General features: G+C 34.9%; 1 protein-coding gene across 3 annotated transcripts in view; it reads left to right on the plus strand.

Moving 5' to 3' along the window:
• LOC110034109 overlaps positions 1-15,160 on the plus strand; it is a 62,610-nt gene that overhangs the window by 45,091 nt on the left and 2,359 nt on the right. For all 3 annotated transcript variants that reach the window (XM_020738371.1, XM_020738372.1, XM_020738373.1), the window contains exon 8: positions 4,555-4,760. In XM_020738371.1, coding sequence (XP_020594030.1) covers positions 4,555-4,760 — 206 coding nt within the window. The remainder of the gene's footprint in view (positions 1-4,554; positions 4,761-15,160) is intronic.

Raw genomic sequence — 15,160 nt, forward strand, 5'->3', positions numbered from 1 at the left:
CTCTTGCAAGCATGTTGGGATGAGTATTATGAAGCTTTTCACTTATTTTCATTTAGCATGAAATATTAAAGAGGTTATTTGGCCTTTCATGAATGTTAGGGAGTGTATTTTACTGTTTTATACATGTTTGCGGGCTCGGTTTTGGCTCCCTGTGGCTTTCCCTGGCTTGAAATGTATGCTATGAGAAAATCTATTTAATTTGGAAAGTGTTGTAGCTTGTTCTGAGAGCTTGGTTTGGCTCCTCGTGAGGCGTCTCCTCTGCTCAAAAAATCTGTTGGAATCATTGTATGCTTGGAATGTTTAGACATGCAGGTTGTTCCTTGGCTTTGGATGACTCGGTTTTACCTATAGGTGGTTGGAACTTTAATTTCTGTTATAGCTTGAATTTGTATCAACATTTGGGTCTTGTTTGTCCCTGCTGAGCTCGGTTTTGACTTGGTTTGAAGTCTCGGTTTTGGGCTTGAAATGGCTAGATCTTTAACGTGATAGGGCTCGGTTTTGGCCCCTGCTGGGCTCGGTTTTGACTTGATTTGGAGTCACGGTTTTGGGTTTGAAATGGTTGGTTCTTTAATGCTTTATGAGAGTCTGGATTTTAATATTGTTGGGCTCGGTTTTGGGCCTTGAATGGCTCGGCTTTGGGCTTTTGTTGGTGCTCGGTTTTCATTTCAGGAGTATGGGATGTTGATTTTTGTGGAGACTTGAGTCTTGACTTTTATTGAGGTGTTAAGTCTCTTTTCCTAGCTTTAAGAGCTCTCGTGTTTGGCCTCTGCTGGACTCGGTTTGGCTCTCGTTGGGGGGTTGTGTTTGCTTTGTTCAGCCCTTGCCCGAGAAGTTGTTTGGAGGTGGTATTGCTAGCTCTGATTCCTATTCCTACCCGTGAGACCTATTGTAGGTCGTTGAGTGTGATTTGGTCCTTCTTGCTAAGCTTGATTGGCTTGAATGTTATTGGTGGGTGGATCAAGTTTGCCATCCCTGTCATCCCAAAAATTATAATTACTTTAGTTATCCTTTCGTGTTTGTCAGGGAAGCATAGTAGCCATTGGTGGTTCTTTTGTTTGCCTTAGTCGTGGCCCCTTTGTGCTTTGGGTTGCCGTGGGCCCTACTTGTGCTTTGGATAGCCTCTGTTCGTGGGCTTTTGCAGCTGCTCTTTGCTGCCTTAAACCGTGAGCTCTAACAATTCTTTTCTGGGCTCTTTCTTGTCTTAACCGTAGGCCTTACTTGTTGTCACTTGGGCTGCCCTTTTTTGGGTCTTGGCAGTTGTCCCTTGCTTTAGCCGTGAACCTCTTTTGTCCCCGTTCTTAGCCTTGGCCGAGAGCCTTGGTGGCTGCCTCCTCCTCTCTATTGACCCTGATCGTGAGCGTTTATGTGGTTTTATGGGAGGGTTTTGTGCTTATTTAATGCATGAGGCTATCTATTAATTTGAAAGTTGAAGAATTTTGATTTTGGCATGAGTTTGGAAATATCAGTGGTGGTTTCCCCGGGGTCACTTCCTTTTGAAGTTTAGGAGATTTTAAACCTCATTTTGGATAGCACTTGGTGGACTTGATCAATCCTATGTCTTTGGGGTTTGGGAAAATTAGAGTGAGTTTGTCCTTTATGTTTGTTGGAAAAGACCTTGGGCCCTACTTTTTAGGTCTTCTCGATGCGAGCTTTGAGGACTGATTTATTCTCCTTTTCGGTGTTTTAGATGGATTAGTGCCTCATTTCTCTCACCCCATTTTTTGTTCTTTTCTTTCCTTGCTTCTTAGTTCGGTTTTCAATGCTTATGCCCTTTGCATAAGTGTCCAAGTATGGCCTTTTGCTATACGTGAAACCATCAAGCAAGGTCGCAAGTGGTCGTTTTGGGGCGTACGGTGTTGATGATAAAGGCACACCGAAGATAGAGCAGAAAGATGCCCTATCCTATAACATCAAGATCCAGTCATTTGATGAACAATAGGATATGGTATCCTTCACCGACATAAGTCTAGCGATAGTCGGCTTGCACCTCCTCAGGTTGTTGGCAGTCCTACGCTTGACAGCGTAATCGACTCGGTGGACAACAAAAATTTCAACAAAAATTTCTTAAAAAAAAAAGATAAGTTTTGATAAACCATTTTCAAACCAAAACATATTTTGCTACGAAGCAAAATTGATAACTCTTCTTTGCATGTTTAAAATTTGTATGCATATCAAAAAACATAAAATATACTTTAAAGCTGGTTGTCCACCCGACGAATACCTGTTTAGGTTGGGAGATAGCCTTCTGAGTGAAGTTCAAGACACCCTTCTAGTTCAAGCCACCCTTCTAGACGAGTGGCGGGTTCTATACATTCGGGTGACCGAGTAGCCTTCGTGGACCCTCGAGAATAAATGTACAGCTGAGCCTAGTCCCATACGAGTGCTTGCGGTCCCCCTCATCCGAATCTTTTTTTTGTTTTATCGAAGCTTTGGGACAGGGCACTCGTGTTACTTTTTCTTCCTTTCGGGATTTCCCCAGGAGTTTTGAGGATTTTCTTTTACTTGAGTCTTTTTTCGTTGATTTTCTCGAGTTTTCCGCTTTTCCTCGGACTTCCTGGATGACGTTTTCTTCCGGACTTTGCTTTTTTGAGATGCATTTAGGCTTGCTATACTTAAGGAACATCGGATTCACGGGCGTACAGGTTTGCTTTACATTTTACAGCACCTAATTTTTTTGTTTCTATCTGCTACCGTACTGTACAACATGTTATATTTGTCTTGTTTCTACCTCCTACTGTTCTTCCTGTATAGCATGTCATACTGCTCATGTTTCTACCTGTTTCTGTTCCACGTGCATTCTATTGTTTATTCCTGCATTGAACGCTTTATATTATATAGCTTCAAACATGTTTCCTTTCTTTATAGTATGTTTAGAGGACTACAAATATAGGGTCGTTTGATTTGACACTATAACTGAACACCTTAGAAAACGTAAACTCGTCATGTCGGGGAGCTTGGAGCTAGTGCGGTGGGCAGCACGGATATCTTCAACAACATAACACGTCTTCCCCAGCAAAACTATTTCTTTTCCTAGAAATTAAACAACAATTCATAGGATTTCGAGGTTGTTTGTCTAGCGCAACATAAGTCCTCCACCTTTTTCTTTAGGCATTCGTATAACTCTGCTGTACGATTTAAGCCCTAACTCGTTCTAGGTTCCGAGGTTGTCGTCCGATACGACATAAACTCTCGTATCTTTTAGGCGATTTGTGTGACCATGTCACGCAAATATAAGACCTAATTAAATAAAATTTGCAGGATGAAACCTTTTAATAATTTCTTCTCGAAACTGAAGCCCAACCATAGGATAGACTGGGAAACCACCGAGGTTCGTCTCCGGGTCTGTGGCCTCCCCTAGTTTCTCTTCATTTGGATTCCTCAACAATATTCCAGATTTGAGTCTTTCCTCTTTCACACCTCTTCGTCCGATTTCGTTGAAAAGTCATATCTTTTTTACTGCTTTGAAAATAGTATTCCCTGATTTTTATCGAGAGTTTTCTTAGGTGACTTCGGTTATTTAAAATGTAATTAACTATAGAGGCTTGCCCTTATAGGAAGCTTTTCCAAACCCAGCCTAAAATAAACCCTATTTAATTCTTTGTATTAAATAGGGGAACTTGTCGGCAAATAAAACGGTTTCGCAGACCAAACGGATGTCATATATTTCTTAGTTTATTTGATCGAGCCTCATCCTCAAGTCTTGTGTTCATCCCTCAGGATAGATACAGGATTTGAGGTAGAGCGATCTTTCATTTAAACTGCGGAAAATATGAGGTCAGTTTGATTTCATATTTTTCTAAAATTATATGTAAATTAAAACGTCCTTCCGAAGCGGGCGACAGGACTTCACTTCCAGCGACCGACAACTTCTAACGGGCAACCTCCCCAAACTTTTTAGCTACCGACAATAATATGGATGTCCATCTATGTCAATAGTTACGCTACCCATATTTGTTTATTTCTTTATTTTCTTAAGAAACTGATCTTTGTAATTGAGCCTTACGTGATGGGGCAACCTATTCATCTCCATTGCGAACGTTTAGAAAAAACAATTATTCTTGCATAATAAAACACTATACTAGCTTAACGTCAAATGATTTTATGCTATAAAAGTTTGGATTGAGTTATGAAGTATCAATCATTAGAATACTATGATTTGACCTCGTAATATTTTTGGGGTTCATTTTAGGTCTCGGGGCCATCATCCGACTGAAGGAAAATAAGCAAATTTGATTTTGACCGTCTTTTGTCTGAAGTGCCTGTAAACCAGCTTACAGTTGGCAGACAAGTCTTTCAGAACGTCAGTGCAGCAGCTAACTGTTATGGTTTTTTTGAATTGTAAACATTAGCATAAAATACCCAAAAATGCAATTATGGATTGAAGCCTTAGTTTATTGAACATTGTTTATTGTATTTAGGCTCAATAATCAAATTGACACCGTTGGATGAATTAGAAAGATGTGAAATTGAACCATTACTTGATAAATTTGATCTGATCCTCTTTCAATATTTTATTTGCTTATTATGACAATGATTTCTCTTTGTTCGCCACAGAATTGTGGAAGAAAATAGTTGGAGCTCCAAATCTCGATGATTACATCAGGAAGCCTGATATTCTGTCATTTCATATTGGCAGCAAACTTCCTGTCTCTGAATCTACCAGGCAAGAACTCTTAGAGATTGATGGGTTCTCATATAGATTGCGCAGGGAGATTCAGTTGCTCGAGTCTTTTAATCATATACGCTGCAAAAGTTGTCTGGTAAGTACATTTTTATCTGAAGATAAAAGTGTTTTTTCTGAGCATTTGCTTTTATTTATTTTTCTACTGACCAGATGTCGCGACCCGACCCGGGACTTGGAGTTAACCAAGACGGGAACGGACAGTCGGACGATGGAAATCAATTCTCCATTATTCTAACTCTATCACTAACAATTTAATATTTAAAACAATACATGAAAGAACCACTAAAGAAATAAATTAAAATTAACTAATAGAAATTGTACCTTTTTTGTTGTTGTTCTCGCCTCTTGTATGCATTTGCTCCACTTTTATTCATTTTGTTCAAATGTTTAAAACTTAAAAATATATTAAAACAACATAATGAGTAATGAGTTATTTAAAGATAACTCAGGAGTAATCACACTTCTAAATTACAGTAATTCAATGAGAAGAATTCAATTTGTATGTTGCAAATCTATAAGAAATCATATAATATGTTGGTCTTTTCTGCATGTCTATCTTACATGTTTTGCATAAAATATCAATCCAAATATCATTCATCTCATGAATATCTTTTATGCATGCATATTTTTTTCTACTATGCTTATCATGCACATTTTTTCTTACTATGTTTATCATGCATATCTTTCATATCTAATAATATGAAGAATTTACTGCAGTATAAATCTAACTAAATTAAAGTATACATATAAATCAACATACATTCTGAAATAAAGAAAATTACTGAAATTTAGAAATATAATTACTTACATCAGTTGTCATTCCTAAACTCTTAATCTTCGATGGTTAACTTGAGGTTGCGGTGATCTTCATGTTGAGCTTAATAGTTTATAATACATAATATTAAACTTAAGATTAAAATTATTTTCGTAAATTAAATTATTTTTCTTAAATTAGCATATGAATTTGCTACCTGAACTTTATGGAGTCGTTCTACGACGATCTTCTACACACTTGCTCTCAACTTCTTGCTTCTACACACTTGCTCCCAACTTGTTGCTTCAGATAAATAGCTTGGAATCTTAAACGAATTAGAGATTCATATATAAGTTCATTATGCAATTTAGCTCAAAATATGATTAATTTGCCAAAACATATCTTAAACGACTTTCTCGATGACCAGCTCTTCTCAAAAGCTACCAAATTTGCATTCCATCACCTCCAACCATACCTTTCCTAGCTGATTTCGTGCTAGAACCCTTATGGAAGCTCGCCAAAGACTTTTTCGACACAATCGGCGCCTCCGACGACTACTGAAAAGGAAAAAAGGCACGAAGAAGGAGGCAAAACTCAAAATGAAAGTGCGAGGAAGAAAAGGATTGCCTTAAATTTTATGAAAAAGAGATTCACACTTACAAAAATATTACCCTAGAGCCCTAAACCGCATCCCGTGGCTTTCTATGTGCCGCTCGACTGTTTGTTGCCCACGGCCCTTGCACTGTAGCAAGGGTCGCAGCTCCCTCACACCTGCTTCAGCCGCGTGAGAAAGTGACAGGGAGCGGGATCGAGAGAGTGAGAGGAGCGAACAGGAGTCGGAAGAGAAAATCGGGAGGAACATTCGAAGCTCAAGACTCCTTCAACTGAACGAAGGAAATAAAAGCGGCGTAATTGGTCGAGAGAGAGTTAATTAAAGGACTAATTGGGTTAATTAAATATATAACTTCAAACTTTTATATCTTCCAATCCATTCATAATTTGCATACAGTGATTAAATAGAATTGATTGATTTATTGTGTAAAAATTTCTAAACTTGTTTCGATTGAAATCTTAGGGGTGCAAAAATTGAAGTACAATTTAAGTCGCCAAAAATTTTCTTCAATTTCTCAAAAATTTGCTATTACACCAAACTTGAGGGTCAATGGTCAGAACTAGTCTTCAAAACTAATTTATGAAGAAGGAATACTTGTAGATCAGTGATTCTTAACCCCATGCATGCTGAACACCACCCAGAGCATAACATGGATTCTACAGTGTGCCCATACATGCACGTTGGGTTCCAGGTGATGTTGGGGACAAAACTAAAGTGGGTTTGAAAGTCATTTTCATACTTCTAAAAGCTTGTGATGTGTTAATATTTCATCAAGTACTCATATGTTTCATTTTGATGCTCATGAATCATGATTGTCTGATCAGGTATTTCATTAGGTGATATCTGATGCAATTTTTTCATTTTTTTTGGAAAGGAAATTTTAATATCAGGTCATTCTTAATTATATGCTTACTTTCAATTGTAATAATTGTGTTTGATATATTTGTCAGTGTTACAACATTTTTTTTCTTGTATTATTTCTGCTTTTGCTCATTCAAACAATATTCATTTGCAGCATACAAAATATGACGGTAGGTTATATTTGTTTGGGTTTTAGCGTAGATGCACCATATTCACAAAGCATGCGTGATATTACGTTTCTATGGTTGTTTTGGTGCAGGCGGATGGATGCATTGCTTCTACATAAGCATGCGTGAATATTGGATATTGCTTTATTGCATTAGCATGTTTGTCTTATTCTAAACATTATTTGATCGTAAAAATTAGCTCAAGCTGAAAAATTGATAATAAATCTGAAGAATGTCTTATTATAGTATTTAGGCATTCCTTGGTTACAAGCACACGCACAATGCTCGAGGCTGTTGCGAGTACAGGACCTAGGGAGAATTTGATGCATGTTAGTGTGCCCTCCGTTAGTGCTAAGCTATTTGTATAATTTGGAATCCTATACCTCTGTGTCAAAGTTGAGCAATCTAATCATTGTTTTAGGTGTTTCCGTTTATGCCATTCATTAATGAAATTTTATGCACTTGATTGACAAACAAATTTTCATGGAATATAGTAATTTGATATTTTTTATATTAATTAGTGGGGAAATAAATATTCTCTTCACATTAAACTTCCGGAGCTTCTCGAATTAATGTCATTATTATGGAAAAATATTTGAGGAAAAAAAAACTATTTTCTCAATAGTGGCTAGAGGATTCCTTCAAGATGTTTTTGCTTGTGCGAAAATTAACATTTTATTTAGTAACATGGCATGATTCGTGATTCAATGTGTTCGTTTTATTCTATTTCTATTGCTATTATTGTACTAGAATTTATTTTTTTGGTTAATTAATTATTGTATCCGGACTATTGCAGTATAAAAGTATTGATGACGAGCTAGCATATTTTTTATGACAATTTGGCTCAGTGTTGAGTTTAAAGGAAAAAAATCATTGATAAACGTCAACAATGAAATGGCTATTAATGAACTATTTTTTTTATCACAGTAGTTCTCTTACTATTAATATGACTCGGGCTATATTAGTAAAATTCGTTCAGTTCTCAAAATGTGTGTTGTCACATTTTGACTGTGAAATCTGCACGAGCCCTAATGTTACATATATTGCATAGAAGATTATTTATTTATTATGAACCTGGAATAACAATGGCCTATTTTTGCAGTGTTGAAAATGGGCTGTTTTGTGAACTTTACAAGGTTGCTTGACCATTTTGATCATCTTTTGTTAGACATTTGTTAATGGCTGAATGCACGCTATTTACAGCTGAAATATTAATCAATCAATATTTTGACGCTTTGTAATTTCAGATATAAGGATTAGAATCATTACATTTCATTTACATGTTGAAGCTCCAAGTGTGAGCTTCTCCAGAAGAAAAAAGGATGGAAATGCTAGTTCCATGAAAGTTCTAGAATAAATCTTACACGCTTTTGCATATAGATTTAGATTGCAATCTCGATTTGTCAGGTGTGAGCTTTGACTAAAATATTTGGAAGAAGGAATCAAGATGATGAAAACTCTATCTCTACTGTAGCTTGAATGAGCAATAGAATCATTCATGCATTACTGACAGTTGCACATTCATACTTGTACCTGCATACACAAGTTCATGCATGCATCATACAAATATTTCTGCATACTCCTTGTGTACATATATACTAATGCTCGTGTTTAATGCATCATATTTATTTAAGTTATACCGTTTATATGCATACAGGTGGATGCATGCACATATAAATACACACACAGTACATCATCACATACCTACATATTGTATATACTATGTATTTTGATTTGTAAGCTTTATGGCTGAAGTCATTTGGAAGAATAAATAGGCCAGAGAATCGGTTTGTCTTGGGTGGTTGAAAACTTTCTTGATGTAGAAGGCATTTATGATTTAGGATTTCTATTCCTGATATATTAGGTGTCATTTCAAATAAACTATGGATACACATTTAAATGTGTTAGACATGTATATTTAATTTTCTGAATTCCTTCATTTATATTCATTTTTAGAGGTTGCTTTTTGGAGTCAACTTATTTTTTATTATAGGCATCATTGGGCTTGTTGATTTAGTTAGATAAGACATTGTTTGCGACATTTGAATTGCCTTGTATTTTTCTTTTGATGACTAGTGGGTTCTTTCGTATAACAATCATCCATGTTGCCCATTCCTTTATTGTTTACTCTATTTTGGTTTTTTGCTGCCAATATCAACACTTTTATGAAAATTTATTGTTATTTGTGTTATTTCTATTATTTTACTACCACTATTATAACTACTACTACTATTATTTGTAGTATTTTGTGTTTTTTTAATTATTCCCTCTACTCAATCTTAGCTTAGATGAAAAAATTTGAGTGTTGTTATTTGATTAATAGTCAATCGTAAAACACTTGTTAAGTATATTGAAATGACTCTTATTAGTTTTGGGGTATTCCTCTCAAGTGACGAACAAATACAGTTTGTAGGGTGAGTAGTAGTAAGTGGGGCACCATAACTTGATCCATTTTTCATGGACTGTAAGAATGTGTGGTTTAGAACATCACTCATATGTGATGTATTATAAATTAACATGATCCCGGTTATTTTAAGAAGGATGAACTAGTTCTAAATTTTACATTTGATTTGCTAGATGAAATTTGTGAGGTTTCAATTGAAAAAAATAGTCTTAGTGGAAAAGTTGAATAAATATTGTTTGTTTAAAAAAAATTAAATGGAAAGGATAAGGCTCCATTGATTTTAGGGAAGATTGTAAGCTAATGCATGTTGGAAATACTAACAATAGTAATAAAATTGGACTATTTATAAAATACATAGTTGAAAGATAAAATTATTGAGTTTAATAGATTTAGTAATATGGTGATTACTAGTAAGTTAATTATTGTTTATTGTATTTGAATACAATCAATGCTTGTGCTCCTCAAGTTAGATAAGTGGAGAGTTAAAAAAATCAATAAATTTTGGTAGAAATGAATGAACTGCTACAGTGTATCCTTACTCAAAGGATAATTATTAGAGGTGATTCAATCGAGCATATAACTTCAGTAGGATGGTTTATGAGATAATTCATGATGGTTTTGGAGTAGGATATAGAAATATAACGGAAGAAGCTATGTTTGATTTCACAATAGCTTATGATCTTGCAATAACTGTGCTACTTTGAAATCATGAGCAATTTTTTGTTTTCATGTTTGGGAAAAGTTATTTTTTGATGTGACAAATTTATCATTTACTTGGACTTATAAAATTAATGAGAAATTTGGCTGTAAAGAGGGTTGTGAATAAAGTTAAATTCCCTGGTATTTAGTATTTATATTACAGTATTAGTACAAAGGAGAAAATGAGCTTTGATAAAATTTTATGTTAAATGTTATGGAAATCTATTGAGATTTTGATCTAAGTTAGACGCTTTTAAAATGAAGTTAATGTGATCTCATTTAAAGACAGGACTCAAAAGAAAGATGAATGTTGTTTGAGAAACTACTAAATGTGAATTTTAAGAAAAAAATTTTTTTAAAAGAGAATAACAAAAAATTATAGTGGAGTATATTGTAGTCTGATCTAACAAAGAGGTGTTGCGTTGGATCTAAAAAAGATGCTTAAAGGTAAGGTTTTAGATTCATATGAGATACTTGTTGAGATTTAACGAGTTGTAGAAGATATTATATTGATTTGTTTTAAAAATCCTTATAATAGACTTTGGAGAACATTGAGAGCGCCAGATGGTTGGAGAAAAAGCATTTTGTTGCCAGTCATTAAGAGCAATGTGATTTTAATTATAGAGGAATCAAACTCATAAGTCATGCATTGGAGTGTGGGAGTGAATAACAGTTCCTAAACTTAGCAGAATCAATTTGAAAGAATCAATTGGTTTAATGCCAGAAAGATCATCTATGGAAGCTATTTTGGTACAACTAATGGGGATGTATATAGAATACAGAAGGGATATTCATATAATTTTTATTGATCTTAAGAATGCAAATAATGTACATTGAAATTAATTTGGTGTATTTTATTTCGAAAGGCTTATGCTAATTATGTTTTGATATTATTTTGCACATTTAATTGAGCGTTACTTAGTATTAATAATTTTTCTTGGCCAAAGAATTATTAATTTTTGTAGGCTTACATTAAGAATCAAGATTTATTCCATATATTTTTTTTTTTTTTTTTTTTGTGGAGAAACTTTCATTATTAAAAGTTAGACATCTTAGTGCGTGTTTTTTGTAGATCATATAGTTCTAATCAATGAGGTATCCACTGAAATCATTGAAAACTTAGAACAAATTTGATGTATTTAGAAGATAAAGGTTTTTAAATAGTAGAACAAAGACCTATTATATGATTTGTGTAGAAATTCAGTGGAATAATTTTATTGATATCAGAAGGGAGATAAATATAAGATACAATAGTTATAAAATAGGAAAGACATAATATACAAATTTCTGGGATTAAATTAATTCTAAATAACTACCTAGAGATAAAACAAAAGACATAAACAAGGAAATACATAAATTAGGAAATATTTGAAAAGGAAAGAAATAAATACAAATAACTTTTAATACTCCCCTTCAAATTGAATCATAGATGTTAATCATGTTCAATTTGAATTTGAAATCTTCAAACAACAAACGAGAAAGATTTTTTTGTGAGAATATCAGCCAGTTGTCTAGTGAATGAAACAAATGGAACACAAATCTCTCTGGAATAAAATTCTCCTTGATAAAGTGACGGTCAATATTCACATGCTTGGTACGATCATGTTGGACCGTATTATGAGCAATGCTAATGTAGACTTTGTAGTCACAAAACAATTGCAAAGGAGCTGTGACTAGCATATGTAACTCAATAAGCATAATGTGCAACTAGACGTCTTCACACGCTGCCAAAGCCATTGATCGAAATTCGGCTTTAGCATTATTATAGGCAACCACAGATTTTTTTTTACCTTTTCAAGTGACAAGATTCCCTCATATAATCAAGCAATAACATGTGGTAGATTGTTTATCATGGATGGACTTGGCTCAATCAGCATCTGTATAAACTGCAACAGTGTGGGAATTGTGACCAGTGAACAACAAACCTTAGCCGATATTCCTTTTTGTTGGAGGATTCGATGAACCCTGTCAGCCGCTAAAATATTCTTCTTTCAAAAAATATAAAATTTACTTTTGATTTAATTTGATATATATATATATATATATATTGATTTTTTGAAAATAATATTTTAATTTTTTTGAATGAGACTGGATGGATATCATTCATTTAATAGTTTAAGTAAATGAGCATAACACCGCAAGTAACACACCTATCCCAAGAAATAGACACATTACTTGATGGTGACACTTGATTAAATAAATTAATGAATTCATGACATCTGTTTCGGTCTGCTAAATTTTTATTTTGACCGACAAACTCTCCTACATGATATTAAAAATTAGATAAGATTTATCTTACTTAGGTTTTTAAAGCTCCCTATTGAGGCAAGCCCCTATAGTTAATTATCTCTCAAATGACTGAAGTCACTTAAGAATGTAATTATCTCTCAAATGACTGAAGTCACTTAAGAGAACTCTCGATGATGATCAGAGGTATCTATTTTCATGAATCAAAGTTTAAGGTTTTCGAGATTGGACATAGAAAAGTCAAATAGGAAAAGGACCAAATGGGAACATTTATTTTTGGAGTCAAAATGAAATAAAAGTACAGGTTGTCACGGATCTCGAGGAGAGCCTCGGTGACTTCTCAAATTATCCTATTGTTTGACTTCAATTTTGAGAAGATGTTATTTAATGTTTCATCCTGCTAGTTTTATTATTTAGAGTTTATATTTGCGTGACACGATCATACAAATAATCTGAAATATAGGAGAATTTACGTTGTATCGGGCGACGACCTTGAGCATGTGTCTCTTCCATGAGCTAGTACGTTGTAATCTACTTTGTCTAAACTTCTAGTTTTCTGTTGAGCATGTGTCTCTTCCATTGTCGGAGGTGGCTCCTCCCGAGTAACCGCTTGTTTTCTTTTTTCCATCGAAGCCGTTCTCAGGGGTAACACTTTTTCTCTCTCAAATATACCTCCATTATCTCTTCTGACACTTTAACTGACTACTTTGGTGTTGATTCTAAATTAGAAAAGTCCAAGTTAATGACAATATGTGCTCCTTTACATTAGAGGACCAATTCCTCGCTTCCCGAACTGTCGTAGTTGGTGTTGTTGTTGTCCCCTTCACCTTCATGGAGGTATGTCGGGATTTCGTATGATTTGAGGATTGTTTTGGGAATCAAAATACGGGTTAAATTGGTTGTGGTTAGTTACATCATCACTAGAAACAGTCAAAACGTAGCCGAAATCGTAAATCTCTGAATTATAAGATCCCAGAGGGACAGAGATAATCGTACAAATTCAGGGATTCGTGGGGCATTTCCCCCAATTTCGACACAACCAATCTAACAGTGGCAGCCCTTGCTCTACTTTGCGAGCTATCGACCTTCGTTTTGCTCACGACCTCGTTCTACTTCATCTCCCGCTGTGGTGGCCTCTTTGGCGCAATAGCTATCACTGGCTTGGCAGGTTGCAGACTCTGAGCTGAAGCTTATGCTGACGCAATTTGAATCTGATCTAGTATCTTCTTGGAAGGTCTAGTCCAAACTGTGCACCATCCATCGTCCGCTGTGTATGGATCTATCAGAGAGATTGGCTCGGCCAGAATCATTTTTACAGAACCTCTTTCAGGTTCTTTTAAATATTCTTTCAAAATTTTTATATTTTCTTTTTCAAAATTTCTCTCGAGCCAATCTTTGAAGCTGAAGCAACCCTCTATGGTGTGTCCAAGTAATTTGTGGTATGGGCAATAATTAGGCTGATCTTTCTTATTAGCTTCCTCCGGTTTCTTTGACTCAGGCAATCTGAACTCCGGTTTCTTGATTAGATTTATGAACATCTTCGCCACTGCGTCATCCTTAAAAGAATACACTCTGTTCAGCCGAGTAGACATCGTCGGACCTTGTCCTCTATCTGCTTTGTAAGGTCTTTGCTGGAATGATTGTTGACCATGTTAGTTGTATTGTTGACCGTATTGTTGTACATGTTAGACATATTGCAGTGCCGAACATACTGTTGAGGTTGTTGAACATACTACGGTGGCTACTGAACATATTGTTGTGGCTGTTGTGCATACCGCTGAGATAGCTCGGCCTGAATCCGCATGGGTTGCTTGCTCTTGTCTACCGTTGCCACCGTTCTGGACTTCTTTTTGAATGTCTTTGTTGCTCTAAGCCTTTCAATCTTTTTAGAAGGCTCTGTATGCTTAATCTTCTCTTGTAGGCTACTGGCTTTGCTGAGTAGCTTTTTAAATGACTTGATGGTGAGTCCTTTGAGCATGAAAGCTATCGACCCTTGGATGCTTTTGAGTAAGACCTCAATCGCATGTTGTTCCTGTAATTGGAGCTCGCACTTTATGCTCAAATTTCTCCAATGTAGAATGTACTCCAACAGAAATAGGAAAATATTTGGTCAATCCTCCTTCAGTTCAAACTCAAGTAACGACTCTAGTATACATATCCTTAATGACTTGAATATAAGTCATATCAACATCTTTCTTCTCAAGAACTCTCCAAAGGTACTCGTGCACGTATATGAAAATTGATATTGATATTGATTTGTCTTAATAGACATAATTTTTAGACGGTGTTTTTGTGACTGGTGTACAGACTTAGAATAATATTGATATGTTATTCATATAATAAAGTTATTTTTATTGTATTAAATATTTTTATTGATTTATTAAGAGTTTGACTGACATGCATATTGTTTCTTTTTCTCTTGTATTATTGTAGTTTATAAGTATGAGTGTTCACTTGCTTCTTTGGCTCATTGTTATTTAGACTAACTTTTCGGATTAATTAAGTGATTAACAATGATCATTAGAAGAGATAATTTTCATAGAAGATGCGGACATCTAGTAACGAATTAATTTTAAATATAGTATTTTAATTTATTTTGATTAGTGGCTATTTCATATGTTAAATTGTAGACGAACATAGAAAATCTGTGTTCACTCTCCGACCGTCTGCTTTTGTTTTGGTTAATTTCAGGCTCTAGGTTAGGTCGTGACAAAATTTATAAAAAAATATG

This window comes from Phalaenopsis equestris, unplaced genomic scaffold (genome assembly GCF_001263595.1).
Source record: "Phalaenopsis equestris unplaced genomic scaffold, ASM126359v1 Scaffold001345, whole genome shotgun sequence".
NCBI lineage: Eukaryota > Viridiplantae > Streptophyta > Magnoliopsida > Asparagales > Orchidaceae > Phalaenopsis > Phalaenopsis equestris.